Genomic DNA, 24,329 nt, shown 5'->3' on the forward strand with positions numbered 1-24,329 from the left:
AATAAAAAAATATAAAAATAAAAAAAATCAATTTTCAAAAAACTTAGGGCTCGTTTGGTTTGATTTTCTGAAAAAAATTTGAGAAATTTTCTCTACAAATAAGTTTTCAAAAATAACCAAACCAAACAAATTTTCCCAAAAAAATTTCCCAAAACTTGTAAACCAAACAAGTTTTCCAAACAAATCTCTCTCTCACACACATCAAATCAATCACTTTTTCCAAAACTCTATCTCAAAATAATTTTCCAAAACATCTTTTAAAAAAAACCAAACCAAACATGTTTTCGTACTTTTTATCTCTAAAACACATCTCTCAAACACAAACCAAACATACCCTTAATCTAGAAAACTCAAACCAAATACACTCTAATTTTTTAACGATTAATTTGAATTTCCAAATAAATTTGGGTTGGCATCGGAGTCAAAAAGGCAAGAAGACAAGTCTTTCTCTCTCGATACTCTTCATCGCTTTTATACGCTGTCTTATTAACCCCCAAATTCCTATCGCCGGCGACTCGCCGGAATCCGTCACGATCATCATCATCATCGTTTTCTTTCTCTCTCTCTTTCATCACATTTAGCTCTGATCGAACCATCGAATTTCGTACAAGGATCGACTAATTTATTCACACAATCATCATCATCGTCGTCATCAGCGATGGAGGATTGTACGAGTAGTAGCGAACAAGATTATTACTGCTCCGATCAAGATTCCCTCGACGGAATCGATAACGACGAGTCTCATGTCCAGTGGGTCCCTCCAAAAGCTTCTTCTTGTAAGGTATTCAATGCATGTGTCTCCCTGTATATATGTTTCTTGTCTTCGTTCGTTGAAAAATTTCCCCTCTCTCTCTCTCTCTCTCTCTCTAATAAATTGGAGCTGATTCTATGCTATCATAGTATCTTCTTATTGCTATATGAAGATTCATTTTGGTGATTTTGGGGCTCAAGTGATTGAGTTAGTGGTAATTTGTTGTTTCGGGGAGGCCTCTCAAACAGATATTCACTTCTCTTTAAGGCTGTGTTTGGTTCATTGATTTGGATGGGGATTAGGAAAGGGAAAGGGAAAAGTTACAGCATAAGGGATTAAAAAGGGTTAGTCTTGTTAAGTGATGCCTATTGTACCCAAATCCATATCCAAACACAGCATAAGGGATTAAAAAAGGGTTAGTTTTGTTAAGTGAGTCCTCTTGTTTAATCACTTTTATATTGTATCAGGGTTGCGGTGAACTCCTCAGCTCATCACATATATTTTTTTGTGATTGTAATTTATAATTATGCCAATGTACATTTTTGCTATTTCTATTTGTGCAATCCTGAGTGGTGAATGGAAAAACCTATTAAGAATGAACTTTGCTAAAATACCCATTATTTATTTTTATGTACCAGTTTCTGATACCGTATAACTCTGCTTGTGTTGTGCTTATTATCTAATCTTTTATACAGCCGGTCCCAAGCCCAGATAAATGAGGAGGGTTGTGTGTTAAGTATCTTGACACTCAGCATGTAAAAATCCCCATCCCATCGGATCCCTTATGAACATAAATCCTAATATGAACGTGTGTTTAAATTAACCAAGCTTATAGCCCTTGATTGAGTTGAATGGTGAAAGGCGGAAAAGGATTCATGCAGTGGACCTCACTTGATTGGGATACATAGTTTAATTTGGTTTTGTTTTGTTTAGTTTTTGATACTGTACCTTTTACAATCCGTTTTGGACCTTTTGCAGGTAATCACCAAAGAGTCTCTTTTGGCTGCACAGGTAAAAGGGAAATAAACTTCTATTTGCTTTTGATGTTGATGTTGTGAATACATCTATATTTTTCGGAAGACTGAAACTTTTAGTTATTGCACATTATTGTAGAGGGAAGATTTGCGTAGAGTGATGGACTTGCTGTCTCTAAGAGAACACCATGCACGGACTCTACTAATTCATTACCGCTGGGATGTCGAGAAGTTGTTTGCAGTTCTTGTGGAGAAGGGGAGAGATTGCTTGTTTGCTGGAGCAGGTGTGACTTTGGTTGAAAATCATGATTTGCCGTCCTCTTCTACAATAATGTGCAATATTTGCATAGAGGATGTACCTGGTACTGAGGCGACAAAAATGGACTGTGGCCATGACTTCTGCAACAATTGTAAGCTTGCTTCCTTTATCTGCTGGCTGCCTCACTTTATTGCGTTGTGGTAGATATCTCATAAAGTTCAAGAAATCACAGACCATACCTTATAAATAACTTAAAAATTTTAATGCACAGACACACAGAACTCGTCGATTTAGATGATGATATCAGCCTTAAATATTGTTCACGAGGAAAGGAGTTAGTTATTGTATACATGCCCCCTTTTTCTTTTTTTCTTTTTTCAAAAAATTACTTCTATTTGAAGATGATGTTGGGAGATATATTTACTGGATTGTTTATTATTCTCAATTCTTGAATGTAGGCTTCATTATTCATGCAGTATACATTATCACAAGGGAGGTTTATTGTCTATATTTTTTTTTTCTTGCTTTTAGGTTGGACAGAGCATTTTATTGTGAAGATAAATGAGGGTCAGAGTAAGCGTATTAGGTGCATGGCACACAAATGTAATGCTATTTGTGATGAAGCTATCGTCAGAAATCTTGTTAGTAAAAGCCATCCTGATTTAGCAGAGAAATTTGATCGTTTTCTTCTTGAGTCATATATTGAGGACAATAAAATGGTTAAATGGTGCCCGAGTGCTCCTCATTGTGGGAATGCAATTCGTGTCGAGGATGATGAATTTTGTGAGGTTGAATGTTCATGTGGTTTACAGTTCTGTTTCAGCTGCTTAGCTGAAGCACACTCACCCTGTTCATGTTTGATGTGGGAGCTGTGGACTAAAAAGTGTCATGATGAATCAGAAACAGTTAACTGGATTACAGTTCATACAAAATCTTGTCCTAAGTGTCACAAACCTGTGGAGAAGAATGGGGGCTGCAACCTTGTGAGCTGCATCTGTGGGCAAGCATTTTGGTGAGACTTATTTCTGGTTGCCTTTGTTTCATTTTAGTGAGTTGGTGCTATCTTTGAAATCCTCTGCCGAAGAAAGTTATTTTGTTGTTGTTGTTGTTGTTGTTGTTCTTCTTAAGGTTTTTTTCCTTGTTCGTGTGTATATTGGGTGGGGTCTGGAAGCAGTTAGGAACTAATCTGCTTACTGTATTCTTAGTTTCTTTCTAATATTGTGGACCGGAAAGAGGTTCACTTACTCATCCTAAATCAGAAAAATTAAACCTTTTATCCTTTAGTTAAAATTTGGTGGAGAATTATGTATATGTGAGAGATGCATGTTTTGTACAGACTGGACTTACTCCTAAACCTATTTTTGTCTTTGTGAGAGATGGATGTGCTGCACACACTGCACTTATTCGGTTATTCCTAAACCTTGATGTGGGACTCCAGGACTGGTACTATACCAAGCATCTATTTAATGTAGTTATGAGCATAATTTTCTGAATGTGCTTTCCTGTAGTGGAATGCATATTTTTTCTCTGCTTACATGACTGAAAAAAGAGAAGGAGGGGCTGTCATTGATGTAAATGATGCTGTTATAACATGGCTCTGATGAGATGTAAATGTATGAAGAAGGGAGATAATAACAATGTACGTTGGATGGAAGTTTTATCAGAAGAAGGTCAAGGTTGGTGGCTAAAACCTCAGTGTTCCTATATTTCTTCTATAGTATACTAGTTGTGGTCATATGTCTTCTGTCTTAAAAATGTAGAAATGCCTGTTGGATTAGTTTTTGCGCCATATTTTGGTGGTCACAAGAGTTATACTTGTTAATATGAATGTGCATATGTATCTACATGATCAGATGCAGTCCTAATGTTCTCAGCATTCATGATATGACATTCTTGACATGATCAGGATATCTAACAAAACACCTAGATGACCTGAATTAACTTTCTGGTATGATCAGTAAGTAACCAGCGAGTGTGGAATTCATTTTGTGAGATTTCTCATGGGTCCATTGATCTATGATGCTATACCCTTAGCCTGAATTCATCAATAGCTTGATTCATAGCCAGATACCCACATAAACATTATTGCTTCTGATTTGCTGTTAGAATGAAAGAGTGTTAAAGATGCTCTACATGTATATATTGAGGTTCTTTTTAGTATTTTGCTTTTTTGGAGACCCTGTTTGTGTGATTAATCTTTTATTATAGTTGGTTAGAATATGTGATGGAATTGACTTGATTACTTAAGGTAGGAATAATATGGTCATATTTTGTCTCTGAGTCTGTCATATGTTTTGTCTGGGATATCAATTTTGTTTTATTTGGATTGAAATTCTTTCTTGGTCTGCATGTTTGATCACGTCTTTTTTTATTCAGCACTTGGCCTTTTTTTTTTTTTTAATTATGAATGCTTTTTTTTCGTTCCTTTCTTTTTTCTTCTGGTGGAGTTTTTATTGAGTGATGTTGTCTTACTTTTGATGTAGTTGGCTCTGTGGTGGAGCTACTGGCCGTGATCATACTTGGTCACGTATCAATGGTCACAGTTGTGGTCGCTATAAAGAAGATCGAGAGAAGAAGGCTGAGCGTGCAAAGCGGGATCTCTACCGTTACATGCACTATCATAATCGCTACAAAGCGCATACAGATTCCTTTAAGCTTGAATCTAACCTGAAGGAGACTATAAGAGAGAAGGTGTCAAACTTGGAGAGGAACGAATTAAGACTCAAAGATTTCAGCTGGGTTACAAATGGACTTTACAGGCTTTTTAGGTCAAGGCGGGTGCTTTCATATTCATATCCATTTGCATATTATATGTTTGGTGATGACCTTTTTATGGATGAGATGACAAAGGAGGAAAGGGAAATAAAACAACATTTATTTGAGGACCAGCAGCAGCAACTTGAGGCAAATGTTGAAAAGCTATCCAAGTATATAGAAGAGCCATTTGATCAGTTTGGTGAGAACAAAGTTATGGAGATAAGGATGGTTGTCATCAATCTCTCTGTGATCACTGATAACCTCTGCAAGAAGATGTCAGTATGGCTGTGGCATGGCCTCAAACTTATTAAGGTTTTTGATACTCATGCACTTTCTAACTTCTTGCAGGTATGAATGCATTGAAAACGATTTATTGGGTTCGCTCCAATTTGGTATTCACAGCATAGCTCCATACCAGTCAAAAGGCATTGAGAAGGCAACAGAACTTTCTGTCTGTTGGAACCCTAAAGTCACCAACACTGAGAAATGTCCTACGCGAGATTATCACACAAACGGTAAGTTTTTCTGGACTTATTCTCCGCTACTTGGAATTTAACTGTGATTCTTTATTAGACGACGGCATGTGGAAATTTGGGAATCCTATTTAATATGTAATTGGGAAGTGTTACATTTCAGAGATTATGGTTGGTAGGTTGTGGGAAAATAAGTGGTGCTACATCATGGTGCCGGGTCAGCGGTGTTCTGATTCATATATATAAACAATATTTTACTTTTGACAAATTTCACGAATACTTTAATGCTGGCATGAATCAAATTTAAGACGTCACAATTCTCTGACTTCTGGTTATGAAAAATGATTTCTCTTGGTAGAGATGCTTATTGGTTATGAAAAGCTATCTGTATGAAGTAGTGACAAATTATTTCTGATGGTTTGTTTGGATTGAGCTCAGAAAATTGTTTTATCTCAAAATCTCTATCTGGAGCAATATAAAATGTTTTTCTCTGACTGCACATCCTTTTGTCCATACTTGACACAGATGATTCTTTGTTACAAAATTGTACTTTGTTCTGCTTGACTATATCACCTCAACTTATTTTCTTCATTTCGTACCAGTTTTGACATCTAATCTCCATAGAGAGCAAAATTTTCTTTTGATTTGATAGGTACACTTCAGTGACACACCACATTTCACGAGCATACTGATGGGGAATGAGAAGAAATTGGATGAAGATTAAAGATTTATTTTAATGTTATTTTCTTTTTTAATAATTGAATAGGTTTTATTGTGTTATTAGTCTTTAATTATGGTAGGTTTTTATTTTTTAAAATTTTTAGTTAGTGTTTTCTTAGATGTTTATAAATAGGCTGTAATGTAATAGGTTTATGGATTGGAGACTATGATATTGAGATCAAAGAGATATGGGTTCTTTTATTTTTTTTTGGTGTGGTCTTTTTTTTACATTTATTTTCTTTTGTTGGCTGCCTGCATAAAGTGGCATCAGAGCCCAAATCGACTATATTCCACTAAATCAACACACCCAACCCATATTCCACTAAATGAATCCCAACCACAAAACTAGCTCAAGCCCAAGCCCAGACCAACCTAACCCCAATCCATCATGTCTCAAAACCTTCATTGCCTTCCTATGGAACAAACCCGATTTGAATTTGCTAGCCCAGGTCATGTCCTCATGCCACACGAAATCTGCACCATGATGAACACCTCAAAGCTTGCATCCTTATGTCACACAAAATTTTCGCCAATCTGCACTCAGCCCACAACGCCTGCCAATCCACCTCGTGCACAACTTTTAGCCATCTAGCGGTTCTTTTTTGCTTCCAGACGCACACATTTTTCATTTGAAAATTTTGTTAGTATTTTTATTTCATTGGAAGAACTAGTATTACTTCAAAATGGCCCAACTTTTGTTTATTGTTTCTTTGCATTCTCTCATTGGAAAAAGAAGTTGTTTTGCTTTCTTTGCCTCGTACTTTCTTATGAGCACTTAATTACATCTTATGCATTAACATGATCACTACTCGATAGTCATGGCCCTCCTTTGAAGAGAACATGAGCACCATTCGTGCCCTCACGAACACCATTAGAGATAACATGGACCCCCTTGAATAATCTGTGAGACAAATCCATATCAATGATGACACTCATCTTGAAGTGACCAAGAACTGTCTGAGGTTGAATTATCAGATGTTATGGTAATTGAGAAACAATCTGTTGAATCAGTATCTGTACTTGAGAAACGATCTGTTGAATCAGTATCTGTGCTATATGTTGATCTAGGCATTGATTTTCCTACTAATGCGCTTAGTTGTGAGTCTGTCAATCGCTTCTCATACGTCTGATTTATTTGTCTGGTAATCAGGGTGCACTTGACATTTGTGTTAGTTATTACCCTCCACAATCCTTTGATTCTGTCACTTTGCACGTTCCTCTAACTGATGCTAGCAGTAACTTAGATGATATTATTTACTTATTTTTGGCATCAGGACATTGTAGTTATTCAAATGTCTTTAAAATCTAGTCAATTGAAATATTTCATGTTGACATCTCATGGGCTTGATTTAGCTATTCTTGAATAAGGGCCAAATGCACATTTTACTAATTCAGATATTGGTCTAATATTTTTTGTGGAAAATATGGTAGTCTACTTGATCGAGGCACTTCGAAGCCTCTTGTTTGATTTGATGGTGTTTTTTTCATGAATTGCTGCTTTTCCAGTCAGTTTGCTTGTATCAGTAGTAATCTAGTGGATATCTTGTTGTGGATGATACCAATAGTCAAAGCATCATTCTCATACATGGATATTTTTCGTATCATCTAGTTGACCCACATGATATTGTACTTGAGGAATTGCTTCATCAGTTTGAGTTTCATTTTATGGTGTACTTCTATTTTAAAACTCTTCGGAGGTTAGTTTTTTGCAGTTGAAGAAAATTACTGAGGAACAAGAAGGAATTAGAGGAAGATTAAATATTTATTTTAATGTTATTTTTTATTTATAATATGGGTTTTACTATTTTTTAGTCTTCGTTGATGTAGTTTTTTATTCTTGGAAACTTTCAATTAGGGTTTTCTTGGATGGTTATAAACAGGCCATTAATATTTCATGGATACTATGATATTGAGATCCAAAAATTTAGGATTTCTATTATTTAGGCAGTCCAGCATCTCTCTAGTTGTAGATGGAAGATTTCTTTGTATGTATTTTAATATTGTAAATTTTTTTGTGATTATGTGTTTTCACTCAAATTTTATTGTTGAAACAAAAATTTCAGTGCATGCTTTATTCTGTGAGGAAATTATGCTTTCTACATAGTATCTGATGTGTATATACTAATATATCGTATATAGCTTCTAACTGCTTATGAATGCATGTGCTAGATCAAAGTTTCTGAAACTAAAATTTGGAGCAAACTCTTCTCTTGGGGCTCCTGTTTTTCAATTTTTTTAGCATCTTAATTAAAAAATGGAGCAAACCCTTTTAATTAATTTTGATTTTCATGTAAGGCATGGGTAATGTTTGAATTGAATTGTTTTGTGGTATGAAATTTTTTCTTTTATTGTTCCATAATATGGAACAATAGAATTATAAGTTTGTAACAATACTATTGTTTCACAGTATGGAATTTTGTCAAATATTTGACTACCTTTTTCTATAAATGTTGAAATCTGTAAGTTGGTTTTAACAGTACTCTTCTGAAGCAATGTTTTTATTTGCAGGAATCACAAAAGAATCCAATCGGCCTTCAGGCTCTGGGAGTTTAGATGAAAGTGGATGCTCATCACGGAAGCGCCCTAGAAAGGAAAGCACAATAGACCTCAACTTACCTGCAGAGGTCATTGACAGGAACTGATCTTAGAGTTCCCGGTCAAACCATTACAAATATTATAAGTGTACAGCTCTAACTTAAGAGCAACTCCGTGTCTTTCTGATATATGATCAATCATGGATGAAATACCAGATGTTTTGCCTTATTTTCTTCATCTCGTTTTCTCCATGATTCCATAGTCCAACATCATTTTGAGACATTGTGAAAGAGAAACTAGGGCTTTTCGTTTTTGAAAATCATTTTGTGTACATAGCCTTTCATTGGGCTTTGATGGGTATAAATCTGTGTATTCTCTCTACTTGGAGACTTGTGCACAGAGCAATACTGCTATCACATCTCTTGGATAAAAACCTTCAAATCCTTTGGAGGCTAGTATTATAGAGTATGTGTCTGGATATTTGCTTGGTTTCAGTTTATTTTGTATATTTCTAGAAACTTTTATTTATTTATTTATTTATTTCTTGCTTTAATTGTTTTTCTTCTCATACATGTGTATATGTATGCATTTAATTTTGAAGTTCATTAGGGAATAGGATTATGACCCTGTATGGTGCAACTTATGAGGTGATATTTTGGAAATTTGCGTCATACTATTTGATACAGTTTCTGTTTACAACAGTTTATGAGAAAAAAAGCTGATTATTTTGAAGTAAGAGAAGAGATATTTTTAGATTCTACCTTCTCACTATCAAATTTTAGCTTTTAAGAAGTTGCTCCCAACAGCTTGTATGCTTGCTATTTCCTTCCCTCCCTTCCCTCTGGTTGCTGAATTTGGAGATTGAACTGTAGGCTTTCGTCTTCGTAACTTTGTTTTAAGGATGAAATAATCTCATCATTTTTATTTATTTATTAATTTTTGAGTTTTTGGATAATCATCATAGGCATATGTGATTGTAATTGTCATTGTGGTGTCTGTTAATCTGTAATCAGTAGCAACACTTACAAATTGCTGCTCATTCAAATTCTTTCCATTTTTGTTCCTGTAAATGTGATATAATTATGATCTATGAAACATGACTATTTCGAAAAACATGCCGGATATGTATTGGGTACTTATCGGGGTATGGTATTTTGTATAGTATTTTTGTATATGTATCAGGTACATGATACACGTATTTAAATTTTGTATTCTTAATTTTTGGCGTATTAAAACATACATAGTATATACTTAAGCGATATTGTATTTCAATTGAAACAATTTTTTTTTTTTTTTTTACTACAGAAATAAGACTTTTTTCACTAGGCTTTCTTTTATTTTTTGTTTTATGCTAAGTATGATTTTAAAATTAAATTATGGTTTGTAAGTTATTTAATATATTGGCATTTAATTTTGATTTATATTTTTACTTTAAGCATTAAATATTAATTATATATTGGATCTTAACAAATTAAAATATTTAATTAATTTTTACATTATCTAAATTAAAAAATATATATATATTTTTACAAGTGCAGCAAGTTGTAACCGTATTTTTTTATTTATTTATAAATTTTATCATATCAACGTACTTATATCGTACTAGTATTTATATGGGCAAATTACATATACACCCCTCGAGGTTTGGCTAAATTACAGATGCCCCCCGGAGGTTTGAGAAATTACGAATTCCCCCCTGAATGCTATATTTGCATAAGAAATTAGGGGGTAATTTGTTATGAAATATAAACCTCAGGGGGCAAATTGTTATAAAAATACAAACCTCAGGGGGCGGGATGTAATTTCCGAAACCTCAGGGGGGTATCTGTAATTTAGCCAAACCTCGAGGGGTGTATATGTAATTTGCCCTATTTATATCTATATCCGTACTTCATAGATTATGATTGAGCCAAATTTTCCATAAATCAAGTAGGGTCAAGAGGATGCGACTCTTGAAAGGGCTTGCACCCCATCAAACAAACAGGGCCTAACTTGCTTCTTCTATGGCCAGAAGAAGCTACTGCAAAAGTGACATGCGACAAGTCGTTTTCTTAACTAGCCATCTCACTTTCCTATGCCAAACATGTTTTTTAATGTTTAACATTCTAGTTTCATGAACTAGTTTAGTATTGTTTGAGCTTGTTTAACATTTTTGTTACATGATATAGTTTAGTATTGTTTGAGCTCCCAATGATTTTGTATAGTAAACGGTGTTAGCTTTTTGCCTCAGTAGATGTGATATCAGAGAGACCTAAGCATCTTTCTTAATCTTACATTTCTATATCAGATAATCTTGTTAAACTAATTCTAATGGCATTGAAGTTTGTTGAATTTTTGTTATGTTCCCGTTAAACCACTTTGCAAATAGAGATATAAACTAGTTAACTAGTAGGTCATTCAAGTTTAATTTGATAACTTAATGAGTTTTAAAATATTTTAAAATTGACTTATTTATCCAATTTTAAATGGGCTTGTAATGAATTGATTTGAGTCAAACTTGAGGAATTTGTACATTTTATAGTTATGTTTGGAGTGTCTTGAAAATAGATACTTGACCAAATAATAGTGGTTTTGTTTTTTGTGACTGACATTGGGCAGGGAAACATATAGAAGCGGCATTTGATTATTTGGATCTCATTAATGTGTAATAACACAAACAGTAAACTTGGTTACTTCAAAAATGTGTCGAGAATTTTGTTCAGAATGTAAACGCGTGGTTGAGAATGAATTGATGTTTTGTGGTTTCATGTATTGAATGAATTAACCTACAGTGATTTTTTGTTGGGTAAAATACTGGGTATGGTTATTATTGTAACACAAAGCCCTGTTTGGTTGTACCCAATTATTATTATTATTTTTGTTTTTTGTTTTTGTTGAGATGAGATATAGAGAATGGATAAAACCCACCCAAACCAGTCATTTCATTGCAATGCATCCTTCTGTTTTTCCTTTGACCATCCACCTAGCTTTCAGCCCATTTGAGGCTTCCTTTACGTTTATGCCCTTTTTCTAAGTGCATCCCTTTTAGGTGTTAAAGCCCAACACCACTGTAATCCTCCCTCTGTGTGCGGCTGTTTGGAAAGTTATTATTTTAGTAAGTTTTTTTAATTTTTAACTATTTTAGGGGATTAAAATTTTTATATTTAGGAATATAGTTAGATTTTTTTATAATTAGACATGATATTTGTGAGAGAAAAAGTAAAAGGATTAGAGATTTGATGTTGTAACAATCCAAGTTTTTAATTATTCTGTAAGATTTATACCAATATTATTTAATCACAGTTACGAAAATATATAATTTATTATATATTTTTATGTGTAATTTTGTAAAACAATATACTTATTAAAAGTTTAGGGGTCAAAATATAGATAAATAATTAATTTACTGTTGGTATATAATAAAGTGTAATTTATTTAAGAATTAATTAATTAATATAATTATATTAAAAAATTAGATCAAAATATAATTATCTTAAATATTTATTGAAAAATAAGTATAAATCTATAAACTAATGAAAAATGCTTGGGAGCAGTGGGTCCCGCCATTAATGATGTGATGTTTTAGTTTTGGAGTTGTATTTTTTTTTTGTTTTACTTTTTTAATGTATTAGTGCTATTAGTGGTGATATTTTTAGTGAAATGAATCATTGTTATAAATTAATGAACGAATTTGCTTAATGATTTGAGCTGGCCACGTGTTAGCGAGAGAATGGTTTCTCCTCCCTGTCTAAGGAGAGGCGGGTTCACCTCAGCGAAAAGAAAAAGAAAAGAAAAAGAAAAGGAGAGAAAGAAAGAAGAGTGAAAGGAAGGAAAGAAATGAAGAAAAAATAATGAAAGTTGATAGGATTTTTGATAGTGAAAAGAAAGAGTGATGTATTAAAGTTAAGGTGAGGTATATTATATCTTGAGTTATCATAATATATTTTACGTATATTTTGACTTACCATATTTATTTTATACAAGTTATATTTTATAAATTATTATAAACTATATTATTATTTCAGTTACGTGGATTATTTTCTGAACCATATTTACTAAAAGAAAACCCATTAATATGTTTGTTTTATATTTTAAGAATGTTTGTCTATAATCTTATAAACAATTATATTTTGTAAGTACCACCACGGGGTTCACATGCCTTAGGGGACTTAAATAACCATTGACTCTCTGATTAGTTACTTTGTGATCCTCTATCTGTCATCCATTGATCCTCTGAATTACTGGTGTGGAGCAAAGTGCTGTACGGAACTAAGTGCTACACTATGGTGAGAGCCACCTCTAGAGTTCGTACGAGCCATCTCTTGAGTCCATACATTTGTCCGGTTCTGTACCGTGGTTATGACTTCTAGTGTGGAGCAAAGTGCTATACGGAACTAAGTGCTACACTATGGTGTGACCCACCTCTAGAGTTCGTATGAGCCATCTCTTGAGTCCATACATCTATTCTGTTCCGTTCTGTACCGTGGTTATGATTATGTATATGATTTTCGTATTTGATCTCTGTATTATATATTCTGTATTTTAATATCAAGCTCTGTTTAGCCAATAATTATCCATGGTGAATTTTATGCCCTTATACTCTTAGTATAATATGTCTCACTCTGCTAGGTGCTTATAGTTGTTTATCACTTTCAGGTGATATGTCAGGGTCAGTGCGTGGGGTAGGCACGAAGCACTTTGTAGAGATAGTTCAGCTCTGACAAGTTAATTAAATAGAAGTTTCAATGATTATTTTGGTACCCTCACTTAAATATTACTTCCGCTTGCGTTTATTAATTTGTTTAAGAATTGGCTAGAGGTAATATCAGTTACTGACCATCACGATACTTAACCCTTGAGTACAGGGAACAGGTCGTGACAGATGTGACATTTTATCTTATTAACTATTTTAGCCTATTTTGTCTTTTAATATTATTTCAACCAAAAAAATCAAAAAAGCTACTTGCCAAACACCCCCTAAAAATTTTGCTCGTACCCTTGCTGTGATTTAAGGAACAAAGCCTAGGGCAAAGAACACTAAAGTGTACAAAATCTATCACATAATCAACTACATAAAACATATATGGAATAATCTAAATGAATTATATTTTTGGGCAAATTACAAACGCCCTCTCGAGATTTGGTGAAAATACAGATTCTTCTCTGAGATTTGAGAAATTACAAATTGCCTCTTAAAAATCAAATTTGCATAACAAATTAGGGGAGAATCTGTATGAAAATAAAAACCTCAGGGAGCAATTTGTTATGGAAATATAAATCTCAGGGGGTGGGATGTAATTTTTCAAACCTCAGAAGAAAATCTATATTTTCACCAGACTTCGAGGGAGATGTTTGTAATTTGTCCTATATTTTTGATTAATGATTCAAGCCTCGAATTTGAGGCTCGAATTTGCCTCGAAATCAATTTTTTTTTTTCTTCTTCTTCGCAGAACCAGAGGGGAGGGGAGGGGAAGAAGAGAGAGAGGAATGGGAGGGGAGGGGGTCCGGATTTGCCGAAGACTCACCGTCGCAGCTCGTCGAGCTTGCCAGCCGTCCGATCGTCGCCCGATCCAGCTCGTCGCAGCAGCTGCATCGCCGCCGCCTCCGCCTCCTCTTCCTCCTCCCCCGGTGATTATGGTCCCTTCCAATCCGGCCCACCGGCGGCTCCCTCTTCTTCTTCCTTCCTCTCTCTCTTCTTCCCCTCCCCTCTCTCTCTCTTCTTCCCCTCTCCTCCCCTCCCCTTTGGTTCTATTCGAACAAGGAAGAAGAAAAGAAAAAAAAAAAAAAACCAAAAAAACCCCAAAACGACGTCGTTTTGGGGGCTGCTGGGATTCGAGCCAAATTCGAGGCCTCGAATTCGAGGCCTCTATCACGACTGTATATTTTTTATGATGGGTCTCTTCATTTGATATGCATGACCATAATTATTTTATGTGATTTTTTATATTTCCGTAGACTTCAATGAATTTTAAATGTTTGTTAAGTAACGAAAGTAACAATACTACTTGTGAGTTTGCTTCGAAAATAACTTTGATTGTGCCTATGAATAGTTGGCGATGTGCACAACTTGATTAATTGGCGTAGTTGTTGAATCGAAGTTTGTATCGTGAATTGAAATAGATCGTATTGAATCGCGAATTGAATCGTAAATTGTGAATCATAAAGATTTAGTCACTTTTTTTAAATTACTTAAAAATATATATTTACACATTTAGATGTTAAATATATTTTATGAATATGAAATGTTTAGACTTAAATCAATGAAAATATTATTTTGAATGATTATCACATAGTTTAATAGATAAGAAGTTAACAAAGGTTCCTATATAAAATCACCATCTTATCTTATTCTTTTTATAGATATTTTTTATTAATCATTCTTAATAAAAATAATAACCAAATAAACAAATTATTTATCTAAAGTAATAATAATTAACAACTATATTGATATTTGAACAATAAGCATATATACTTTTTTAAGCAATAATAAGAAATAATTATTTCGAATATTTTATATTAAAGTCTAAAATATTTTAAAAGGTATAACTAACTTTACATATGTAATATTCAATTTAACAAAATAGTAATAGATAATAGTCTAATTTTAATCTTAAACATCTTTAGAAGATATATTATGATTTTTTTAAAAGAAAAAAAATGAGAAGAAAGGTTAAAAATATGTTGGGTATTGATTGGATTCTATTAAAAACCTCATGATCACTAAAATAACAACCAATCATGCATATATATTGGTTATTTTGGTATTGATCGTTATCAGAAGTTGTATTATATCATTTTTACTAAAAAAAATAGAATAAAAAAAGAGTCAAAAATATATTAGGCATAATAATTTTAAAAATTGCATGAATTATAAAAATTGAATCGAATCGTGAATTGATTGTGAATCGTACGATTCACTAGAAATTCACTTTAAAAATAAATTCACTCAAAGATTCGTACAAAAATTACGAATAGTGAATTGAATGACGAATAGTAAATTCTGATAAGAGAGTTAATCGGTTTGATTTGACCTGGTATTGGTTTGTTAGGTTTGGACCTAGTTTGGTATTATTGAGTTATTTTGGGTTATACGGTTTTAATGGCCATGAGAAGAGCTGCTGCAAACAGTGGTAGTGATGAAAAAGCTGGCTCATTGTATTCTCTCCATTAATAGTGAAATTCTCCTGTTATTCTTGTGTGGTTGTTCTGTTATTATTTCTGAATTTCTGTTCCATCAAAACCATATTAATCTGCCAGGCAAAAATTTTAAAATTTTAATAGTGAAATTAATCTATCCTGGTAATAGGGTTTGTATAAAACTGTCAATTCTTTTAGTATCCTATAAAAATTGGATTTGAAATCTTTTTTACTATTACTTCTTCCCACAACCAAAAAAAACAAAAAAAAAAAAGAAAAAAAGAAAAAGAAAAGAGAGTGAGTTGATGTTCTCAATTTTAGAGAAACCAAGCCAGGGTCCTAGGAACTCCTATATTTGTACTAGATTAGACTCACCCCTTTGTTTCTTGTCCTTTAGTTCCTTGGTGATTGGCCAAGAGAATGAAAAAATACTGTAGTTTGAAGCATTGATGATGCTCAAGTTCACCAAAATGACTTTCTTCAATACAATAAAAAAGCCAACCACTCCCCATCCTGTTCCTTCTTTTAATGCACCAAAAAGCTCACCATTTCAAAACCCAAAAAAAGTTGTTATGCTATTGCTTTCTTAAGACAAGTGACTAACCAAATAAATTCCCACCCCCTTATGCCCCTCCACATATATATGTATGTACATATTAGATTTGTGTTTAGGAATATCTGAGAAATCCATTTTGGTTTGGTCATTGAATGTGTGAGTGCATTTTGGTCCAGCATTCCAAATACCAGGTGAGTAGTCTCTCTCTCTCTCTCTCTCTCTCTCTCTCTCTCTCAGTGTATGTTCTCTGTTTGTTTATGGGTCTGAGTGAGTTTGTATCTACAGCCATACAATGTTTCTTGTATCTTTATTGAATTCTGATACTGTTCCTTTGTGGGTACTTACCAATTTCAGGTAGATAAAAACTTGCTCTATTTAATGCTGTCTCTGGATATTCTTTGGAAGTGGGGTCTGAACCCACTTGTTAGTGTTCATGTGCATATGGGTAGATAGAAGAACATGCATGGTTTCATCATCTTTGCAGCTGTTGAACTTCATGGAAGCTGCAACAAAAGGTCACAAGCACTCTAAGAGGTGAAATTCTCTCTCTCTCTCTCTCTCTCTCTCTCTCTCTCTCTCTCTCTAGGTTCGGTTTTAGTATGCACACAAAAACCAAACACAAAATGGAACATGAATGAACAGGATTTTTTAAAATTTGTTAGTAGGATGCACTTCTAAAAGTATCTTGTGTCCGGTTCTGTGAACGGTTTTTTGCGTTCTTAGACTCGTTCTTTTCAATTTGTTTATTCTCTCTTCTATTTCATTTCCACAGTAGGAAGGAAAACATACTTCAATTGCTTTTGTGTATGTATGGATGTGAAAAATGGAGGACTGTTTTTATGTTCTTTCTCCTATGTGTATTGAGTTGGGGAAAGCACATTACTTGTTAGCTAAAAAGGCAGGAAATATTATTTGAATCGGTTTAATTGACTAGAATTGGTGGCTTTTGGGGGCATATATACTCTCCTTTCTTTCCCTTTTTTGATTGTGATGTAACAGGTCATGATGGTTGTCAATGTACTAGAATAAGCTTAATTTTACTTCTTTTTGAATAAAGAAGAAAAATATCCAATTTAAAGATAAAAAGTTCTCGTTAGAACCTAAGTAGAGTGGATTTAACTTCCATTTTCTCTTGTGCCATATTATACTTAAACCAATTTTGTTTTTGTGATGTTGAAGCGATTCTGCCATGAAGAAAACTTGGGAAGATAGATTGAGTAACATTCTAGAAGCGTCTCATCGTCCTAAGTTGGTAATAGTTATTTATTTATTTATTTATTTTGACTCTTTACTTTGTAAAATTTCTACTAATTTACAAGCATTTTCCAAGAACTTGATCTTTTAGTCTTGTTGCGTAACAGAACATGGGAGAACTGAAGAGTTGTGTTAAAGCAAAGGCGAGACAGTCTCTGACCACTGAGATTCAAAATTCTATGAATCCAGAGGTATGAAATATGAATATCAATTTGATCCGTGTTGTTTTAAAAAAAGAAAAAGAAAAAATCTGAGTGCATGCTGTCTGCATTATCTTCAGAGTTTGTGGGAGAATGGTTTTGGCACGGTTTTAAGAGAGACAAATTTCAAAATCTTGTTTGATTAGACGATTTATTTCGAAATATGTGAAAGTGATACTTCCCTAAAACCTGCAATAGGTGCACAATGATTTGTAAAACCAAAAGAAAAAAGAAAAAGAAATGTAAATGGCGTCATGTTGTATGTTTCAAGTCCATAATTCAATTGAGTGGTGTCATCTTAATCAATTTTTTTATGTTAATCATGGATTTGGATTATTTATTTATTTTTTAATTTTTTTGCTCTCTCCACCTCCACAGATTCTACTACTTCAGAAACAACTAGAGAACTAATTTGTTGTACGGTCTGCACTACAAAAGGCAATGACTTATAGGCCTCTTTCCCATGATCCCACAAGTGAAAACCCGATCACCAAGGTTGCTTCTTTTCCCTCTATTTGATTTTAAGGCTACTAAGTTTCTTGATGCAATTTTCATGTGCTTTCTTTGTTATTTTTCTTCTGAATTAAACTTCTATTTTCATTTATTTCTTCTCAGCCTGCTGAGGATCTGATCAAGGAGATAGCGGTCTTAGAGATGCAAGTTGTCTATATGGAGAAGTATCTTCTTTCACTTTATCGGAAGACATTTGATGAAAGAGCCTCATTTTTATCTACACTCGATGAAAAATCAGCATCGACTTCAACCACACATAAATGGCTGTCTTTAAAAGTTCCTGGACACAATGTCACAACAAAAAATGAGAACTCGGTGATAAACTCCAACTGTTTTCTGCCATCTCAAGATTTAATTTATAATCCACCAAAGGAATCTGGTGACATTTCGGGAACAGAGGCACTACTAGATTCTAGCATTTGCCGCTGCCACTCCTCGCTATCTCAACGTTCAGCTTGTTCTTTTATCGCTTCTCCAATGGGAAGTTTTGCTGAGGCAGTACACTCAAACCATTCCTTACCTTTGTCAATGCTGGAGGTAAGTCGATCTGAAACAACTATTTCAAGGACATTGTGTATAAATTGGAGTTTCTTTACCAATGCGTGTGATTTTAAATCATATTTCCAAAGTCCATGTAGTTTTGAATTTATTTCCCAAAACCCCTGTTGTACCTAGGGTGCTGCTCCAAATTCAGCTAATCTGGCAGAGCATCTCAGTATCAGTATTCACGGTCGTAATCTGGAGAAACCAAACTCTCTCTCTGAGGAGATGATCAAGTGCATCTTAGCCATATATAGTGAACTTGCAGATCCCCCTTTGATCAATCATGGTTTCTGTTAATGTAAATTGTAAATTGTAAACATACCTACTACTCCACCTACCACCTCCACTTCACCTACTCCACCTACCACCTCCACTTCACCTACTCCACCTACCACCTACTCTTCTATATATATAAGAATCATTGTAACATTCAATATAACAATCAATAATACATACATAATCGTTTCTCTCTTTTTTCCTACACATTTATTCTAACATGGTATCAGAGCAAGGTTAACAACCTAGTCATTCTGCTTCACCGGCGGGCGGCAGCCTCGCCTTGGCCGCCCGCCGGACCTCTACACATACCTTCCATCCGCTGCCACGAATCCCATAACTGAATCAACGGAATAGTCGCCGTCGTCCACGGCTTCACCGGCGAGTCGAGCTGGCTCATTAAGCTCACCTCCGTCCTCTTCGCCAAGTCCGGCTTCGCCACTTGCGCCATCTTCTTCTTCCATGCACACAGCATGTTTGCCTGCCCTTTTGTTGATGTACTCGACCAGCTTATTCGGTTCAAACATTCCCTTCACAGTCACTTGGGAGTTATTCATATCTGTATCCACAGTCATCACACCCTGCATCTTGTGGATGCGGTACTTGATATCCTCTGAACAACCTTCACAGTGCATGTAAATCTTCAACACGACTTCAACTACCTTTGGTTGCACCTCTTGGCTGCACCTCCATCAGAACTTTCACCATTCCTTACAGCAATCTCCTTCTCTTCTTCAGAACCACTCTCAGATGAACCTCCACCAGAAGAGTCACCATTCTGATGCTTCTCTTCTTTTCTTTCTTTTCTTTTCTTTTTATTTATTTATTTATTGTTTTGCTTCTACCACCGCCCAACTTTTGTCCCCCTTTTTTCTTATTTATTTATCATCACACCCAGACACCAACTTTTGCCCCCCTCTTTTCGTTTCTTTTTATTTTTATATTATTCACTCTACTAGCCCACTTTCATCATATCCTTGATTCCCCTTTAAAACCAAACCTCTCTCTACACAGACAATAGCCAGAACCCACCATTCATCCCACTAGAGTATATCTAATATATATATACATTAACAACCGCAGACCCATCATTCATCACTTTTGTCCCCTCATCCACTTGTATATTATTTTATTATACATATTGTTTTAATATTTTAAAATATATTAGTGTCATCTCTCCACCCACTCACTGAGCCATACTTCCGTAGGCACTCCTCCTCATTTCACCAATAATATATATATTTTATCACCAAAAAAAAAAAAAAAAAAAAAAAAAAACATCAAACATTCTCACCACTTGATTTTTTCTGCATGTCCTTCCTACCATCCGGGTTTGCACAACACATTTGTTTTATTCATATCGGGGATCAACCCCGATCACACTTTTACACCAAAAAAAAAAAAAAAAAAACAAACAAAAAAACAAAAAAAACAAAACAAAACAACCACATCCACATGCGGGATTAACCTTCTCTACTCTGCCGCCGGTTTTTTCTTCTTGCCTCCGTCCTGGACGGCCCTTGACGGTGCTGCCTCCGTGTTTCCCACTCCACTGGGCACGATCACTACTCCCTGCTCCTCCACTGCAGCATATGGCGGCCCTCCAAATCGGAACATAACGGTGGCCTTCCGCTTCAGCTCCTTATTTTCCGCCTTTAGCACACTTATCTCTGCTCGCGCATCCTTATACATGCGCTGGAGCAGAGCCAGTTGAGCGTTTAACTGCTGCACCTCATTTGTCCTACTCTGCAGTCGGTGCGACAGGTTTGTGACCGCCGTCATGGTCTCCACACATGACTTCAAAGTATACTGATTGGCCTCAATATCAGTTTGCACCGCCATTTTTTGCTCCACCGACCGCATTGGAAAGTTCAACGGAGCAAAACCAGAGGCGCTTGGTTGAGGTTCACTGGCCACCGCACCAGTTATCTCTCTTGTTGACTCGTTGAGGTCGGGAAAGAGAGTGAGCAGACCACGGGACGAAGAGGCCATATTCTGGGTAGCTGAACGGGAAGACGAGGCCATGTTTTTAGGTTGCTAAGTGTTTCAGAGAAGCAGCGATTACTGATTGGTACTGTCAGACAGGGTTTGATACCGAGTGTTTCAAGATTTGCAGCTCTTAGAGACAAGCTCTCCGAGAGTTCAGAGGTTTCAGACTGGTTTGCACAGCCTCCGCCTCACCCTTGGTTTAAATAGCCAGGGCCGATCTGCGCATCGCGCGCCACTTGCCGACAGACGACAAAACGGGCGCGCAAGCCAAGGTAGTCACGCGCCTCGCCATAATGTCCGGCACACCTTTTTATGAATTGGGCACGCCTTTTGATGGCACGCCTTTTGAAAGATTGGGCACGCCTTTTGAGGGCGCGACTTTTGAGGGCTCGATATATATATCCATGTATATCTTTTGGGCAGCCTATATACACACTCATCCAGTGTCTTCTACAACGGTCAGCTTTTATCAATCCCTTTGTTTCAACCTCAAATAGGTTTCTATCTTCACACCTATTTGAGTTTGAGGGGGGGTTATACATATATCATGTATCATGGTGAGCATGGTTACACACCATGGGAACCACCCAAGCCACCCCATGGCGCACTCCCTAAGTCGCCCCCTTGGTGCACCACCACAAGCTTCTCCAACGGTCCGACATGACCCCGTAAACTGTCCCGACATTGATTCCGGTCAGCTTCTACATCGGTCCGACATGACCCCGTAAACTGTCCCGACATTGATTCCGGTCAGCTTCTACAACGGTCCGACATGACCCCATAAACTGTCTTCTACATCGGTCTGACACGACCATACAGTGTCTCCTATCCCATTTTTAATTTTATTTGTCAGCTTATTTTTCTGTTTTGTTACTCTCTCCAAACTCAAGTTGGCTAGTACCTATCCTCCTTGAGTTTGAGGGGGGCTGTTAATGTAAATTGTAAATTGTAAACATACCTACTACTCCACCTACCACCTCCACTTCACCTACTCCACCTACCACCTCCACTTCACCTACTCCACCTACCACCTCCACTTCACCTACTCCACCTACCACCTACTACCACCTACTCTTCTATATATATAAGAATCATTGTAACATTCAATATAACAATCAATAATACATACATAATTGTTTCTCTCTTTTTCCCTATACATTTATTCTAACAGTTTCACTTCCTCTCCAAGATCATTCTCCTCATCCATTAGTGCCTCTTCTCCACAACATCAATATGATATGCAGAGCCCGGAACTCAGGAAAGATTCATCTTTCCATTCGTCGATATACAATTTTTGTAACATTGAAGGGTCAAAGGAATTAAGTGGATCTTTCAGCACAATGGTTGAGGTGAAATGGATTTGTAGAGATAGTCAAAGGTTGACATGTGTGAAAGATATGCTTCAAAATTTTAGGTGAGCCTAAATATTTAAGCTTTTTTAAGCAAAGTGGTGCGTTGTTATAAGCATAATAAATTCCAATGTCATAGTTCCTTCTATGCTAGTATTAATGAGCTTGAAGAGCGAAAACTGTCCTATTGCAGATCACTTGTTTGTCGGTTGGAAGAAGTTGATCCTAAAATGATGAAACACGAGGAGAAGCTAGCTTTCTGGATTAACATACACAATGCGCTAGCGATGCATGTAATAATTCTAAAATTATAATCTTATGATCCTGTTAACTTTATTGTTAGACTAGTGCTATGACTACGAGGCTGTGACAAATGCAACTAATTTGTTTAATTTTATTTTTTGATGTTTCAGGCATTTTTGGTTTATGGGATTCCACGTAGTAACATGAAAAGAATATTCCTTCTCCTCAAGGTGATGACTCTTTGATGTTATTCGAAAAAATGATGTCTAATTTTGTGTTCCTAACATCAAAGCTTCTGCACTATTCATTTCAGGCTGCATATAATGTGGGAGGTCATACCATAAGCGTAGACAAGATACAGAATTCAATCTTAGGATGCCGGTTGCCTCATCCAGGACAAGTACATTTCGTTTCCTGTTATTATTATTTTTTTACAGTTACAATGGAAAACATTTTCACGGGGCCTAATGAAGCTTGCTTTTGATTGTAGTGGCTCCAATCATTGTTTTTCCCCAAGAAAAAATTCAAGTCTGGAGATGCACAGAAAGCATATGCGATTGGGCACCCCGAACCTTGCTTATATTTTGCGCTTTGTTCAGGCAGCCATTCTGATCCTGTGGTACACTCATGTCCCTAATTTATATGCAATATTTGTCTCTCTTCTTTATCTCTTGGTGCGAAAACTGCACTTTTGGTGCAAAGTATTTCACTGTTTGGTCGTGTTTTTAGAAATATGAACATGAACAATTCGAATGCAGCACGAGTGTTTGCACAATCGGCAAGTTTAGAACAGTCTACAAATGATTTTGTTCTAGAGAGAAAAAAGACAGCAAAAACAATGATTGTATTTCTTCAAAGTTCATTCAAACTTGATACATTGGTTGCAATAGTTAAAGAAGCAGAGCCAAATTATCTCTCATCCAGCCTTGAAGCTGAAACATGAACCAACATAAACATTAGAAGAGCGTGTCAAGGGCACATTACAGTTTTTCGATACATAGTTACCCAAATGCTTTTCATTTTGTTATTATGAATTATGATTCTTCAGGTTCGTGTGTACACACCCAAGAGGGTGTTCCAGGAGCTGGAAGCTGAAAAAGAAGATTACATCCATACCACCTTTGCCATACAAAGAGAACAGAAGATCCTTCTACCAAAGCTTGTCGACTCTTTTGCAAAAGACTCAGGTTTATGCCCAGCTGGTTTCGTGGAGATGGTTGAGCATTCAATGCCCGGTTATATAGAAAAGAGTGTTCAGCAAGGTAAATTATGGAAGAGAATTGAGTGGATTCCTCACAACTTCACGTTTCGCTATCTGCTCTCCGAAGAATTGACCAAGTGAAACAACTTGAAAGCATGTTTTCATAAGAATGGTGATCAAACTGGCTTGGGCTTGTTGAGTTGGAGTATATTAAGCTTGTTTGGTCACCAGTGTCTTATTAAAATGGCTCGGTATTGTGATTCAACCGTTGTTCCTAATTGTTGCAGCTACTATTTCCATAACAAGTGGATTGAGGATGAAGTGCTGCCACATTCTGTAATGGAAATTGTCCTATTGATTGTAATCTAGGTCTCATAAGTTTGAACTCTGTTTCATAATTATTAGTATTTTATTTATTTATTTTTTTTCTGGGTTTGTAGTGTTGTGTTAATATTGTGACAACTCTTCAAAGTGGTTGAATGACAATTTTGTGTGTTAATTTCTTCTCCAAGGTTTTCCTCCAAACTAATTTTGAATTAGGAGTAAAAGGCAAATTAGCAAAGATGGGATAAGATAGAGGATAGTAACAAACCAAACTTATGAAACTGTAATTTATCTGC

At 35.5% G+C, this 24,329-nt stretch overlaps 1 protein-coding gene and 1 pseudogene across 6 annotated transcripts; both read left to right on the forward strand.

Moving 5' to 3' along the window:
- Positions 1-383: 383 nt before the first annotated feature.
- LOC114255767 (putative E3 ubiquitin-protein ligase ARI2) lies at positions 384-9,022 on the forward strand. 5 transcript variants are annotated; one of them, XR_003626956.2, is made up of 7 exons: positions 384-781; positions 1,730-1,762; positions 1,865-2,135; positions 2,516-2,996; positions 4,468-4,940; positions 5,090-5,256; positions 5,867-6,135. XR_003626956.2 is itself a non-coding variant. In XM_028195293.2 (7 exons), the coding sequence occupies exons 1-7, from the start codon at positions 659-661 to the stop codon at positions 8,574-8,576; spliced, it is 1,758 nt and encodes a 585-aa protein (XP_028051094.2). In that variant the 5' UTR covers positions 406-658; the 3' UTR covers positions 8,577-9,022. The 5 variants fall into 5 exon arrangements, 3 of the variants coding, with proteins under 3 accessions (XP_028051094.2, XP_028051101.1, XP_028051109.2); XM_028195293.2 differs by lacking the exon at positions 5,867-6,135 and adding an exon at positions 8,443-9,022 and having other exon boundaries at positions 406-781; positions 4,468-5,016; XR_003626945.2 differs by lacking the exon at positions 5,867-6,135 and adding an exon at positions 8,443-9,022 and having other exon boundaries at positions 407-781.
- Positions 9,023-10,363: 1,341 nt separating this feature from the next.
- On the forward strand, positions 10,364-24,208 carry LOC114255972 (uncharacterized; annotated as a pseudogene). Its single transcript, XR_014360732.1, has 13 exons — positions 10,364-10,514; positions 16,496-16,675; positions 17,321-17,393; positions 17,503-17,586; positions 17,974-18,090; positions 18,211-18,645; positions 18,784-18,956; positions 22,088-22,330; positions 22,459-22,558; positions 22,679-22,738; positions 22,822-22,908; positions 22,999-23,127; positions 23,557-24,208. The product of XR_014360732.1 is annotated as an uncharacterized LOC114255972 (transcript).
- The last annotated feature ends 121 nt before the right edge of the window (positions 24,209-24,329 follow it).

Source organism: Camellia sinensis, chromosome 2 (assembly GCF_055761805.1).
Source record: "Camellia sinensis isolate YWXY chromosome 2, ASM5576180v1, whole genome shotgun sequence".
NCBI classification, from domain to species: Eukaryota; Viridiplantae; Streptophyta; class Magnoliopsida; order Ericales; family Theaceae; genus Camellia; species Camellia sinensis.

Coding starts and splice junctions, on each gene's coding strand:
- LOC114255767 (XM_028195293.2), top strand. CDS start 659: ATGGAGGATTGTACGAGTAGTAGCGAACAAGATTATTACTGCTCCGAT. Junction 782..1,729: donor CAAAAGCTTCTTCTTGTAAG/GTATTCAATGCA, acceptor GACCTTTTGCAG/GTAATCACCAAAGAGTCTCT. Junction 5,257..8,442: donor GCGAGATTATCACACAAACG/GTAAGTTTTTCT, acceptor TTTTATTTGCAG/GAATCACAAAAGAATCCAAT.